The 843-nt window shown below is 66.1% G+C and overlaps 1 protein-coding gene across 1 annotated transcript in view; it reads left to right on the top strand.

The window, feature by feature from the left end:
- LAMA5 (laminin, alpha 5) overlaps nucleotides 1-843 on the top strand; it is a 66,118-nt gene that overhangs the window by 63,683 nt on the left and 1,592 nt on the right. The window contains exons 77-80 of the mRNA XM_010841913.1: nucleotides 1-102; nucleotides 189-381; nucleotides 469-633; nucleotides 735-838. Of these exons, the coding sequence (XP_010840215.1) occupies nucleotides 1-102; nucleotides 189-381; nucleotides 469-633; nucleotides 735-838 (564 nt within the window). The remainder of the gene's footprint in view (nucleotides 103-188; nucleotides 382-468; nucleotides 634-734; nucleotides 839-843) is intronic.

Genomic DNA, 843 nt, shown 5'->3' with positions numbered 1-843 from the left:
GCCACCTGGGTCCCTCAGGACCATGCGAGACACCTACCAGTTTGGGGGTCCCCTGACCAGTTACCTGGAGTTTGCACATGTTCCGGCCTCCGCCAGTGACTGGTAAGCCTTGGTGGGGACCAGGGTCGGGGGGTGCCACAGTGGGGTGGAGGTAGGGCACAAGGCTGATGCCCGTGCTTGGCTTCCAGGTCACAGCTCTCCATGCTCGTCCGCCCACATGCCCCCCGAGGGCTCCTGCTCCTTGCTGTCCCTCAGACAGCCAGCAGCCCCTCCCTGGTTCTCTTCCTGAACCACAGACGTTTTGTAGCTCAGACCGAAGGCCCTGGGCCCCAGCTCCAAGTCCAGAGCCGCCAGCGTTCACGCACTGGCCAGTGGCATACGGTGAGGGACTGGGAGAGGGGACACGGGGCGGGAGGTAGGGGGGGCATCTGGGAACTCCCATTCTGATGTGCCTCTCCCCACCCCCAGGTGTCCGTGCGCTGGGAGAAAAGTCGGATCCAGCTGATGACAGATGGGGTCTGGGCCCATAGCCAGGAGGAGCCAGGCCGGCAGCACCAGAGGCAGCAGGGCCCCCGGCCACACACACTCTTTGTGGGGGGCCTTCCTGCCGGCGGCCACAGCCCCAGGCTCCCAGTGAGCACCACCTTGCCCAGCCTCCCACCCCTCCCCAGCCAGACACTGTCCACCTTCCTAGCACCCCAAGGGCCTGACCCCAGCCCACTCTGTTCCTACAGGTGGCCATCAGCAGCCCTGGGTTCAGGGGTTGTGTGAAGAGGCTGAGGCTGGATGGGCGGCTCCTGGGGGCCCCCACGCGGACGGTGGGGGTCACACCCTGCTTCTCAG

This window comes from Bison bison, unplaced genomic scaffold (assembly GCF_000754665.1).
Source record: "Bison bison bison isolate TAMUID 2011002044 unplaced genomic scaffold, Bison_UMD1.0 scf7180017864167, whole genome shotgun sequence".
Lineage (NCBI taxonomy): Eukaryota > Metazoa > Chordata > Mammalia > Artiodactyla > Bovidae > Bison > Bison bison.
The sequence above is the reverse complement of the archived record's forward strand: the minus strand, read 5'-3'. Positions and strand labels throughout refer to the sequence as shown.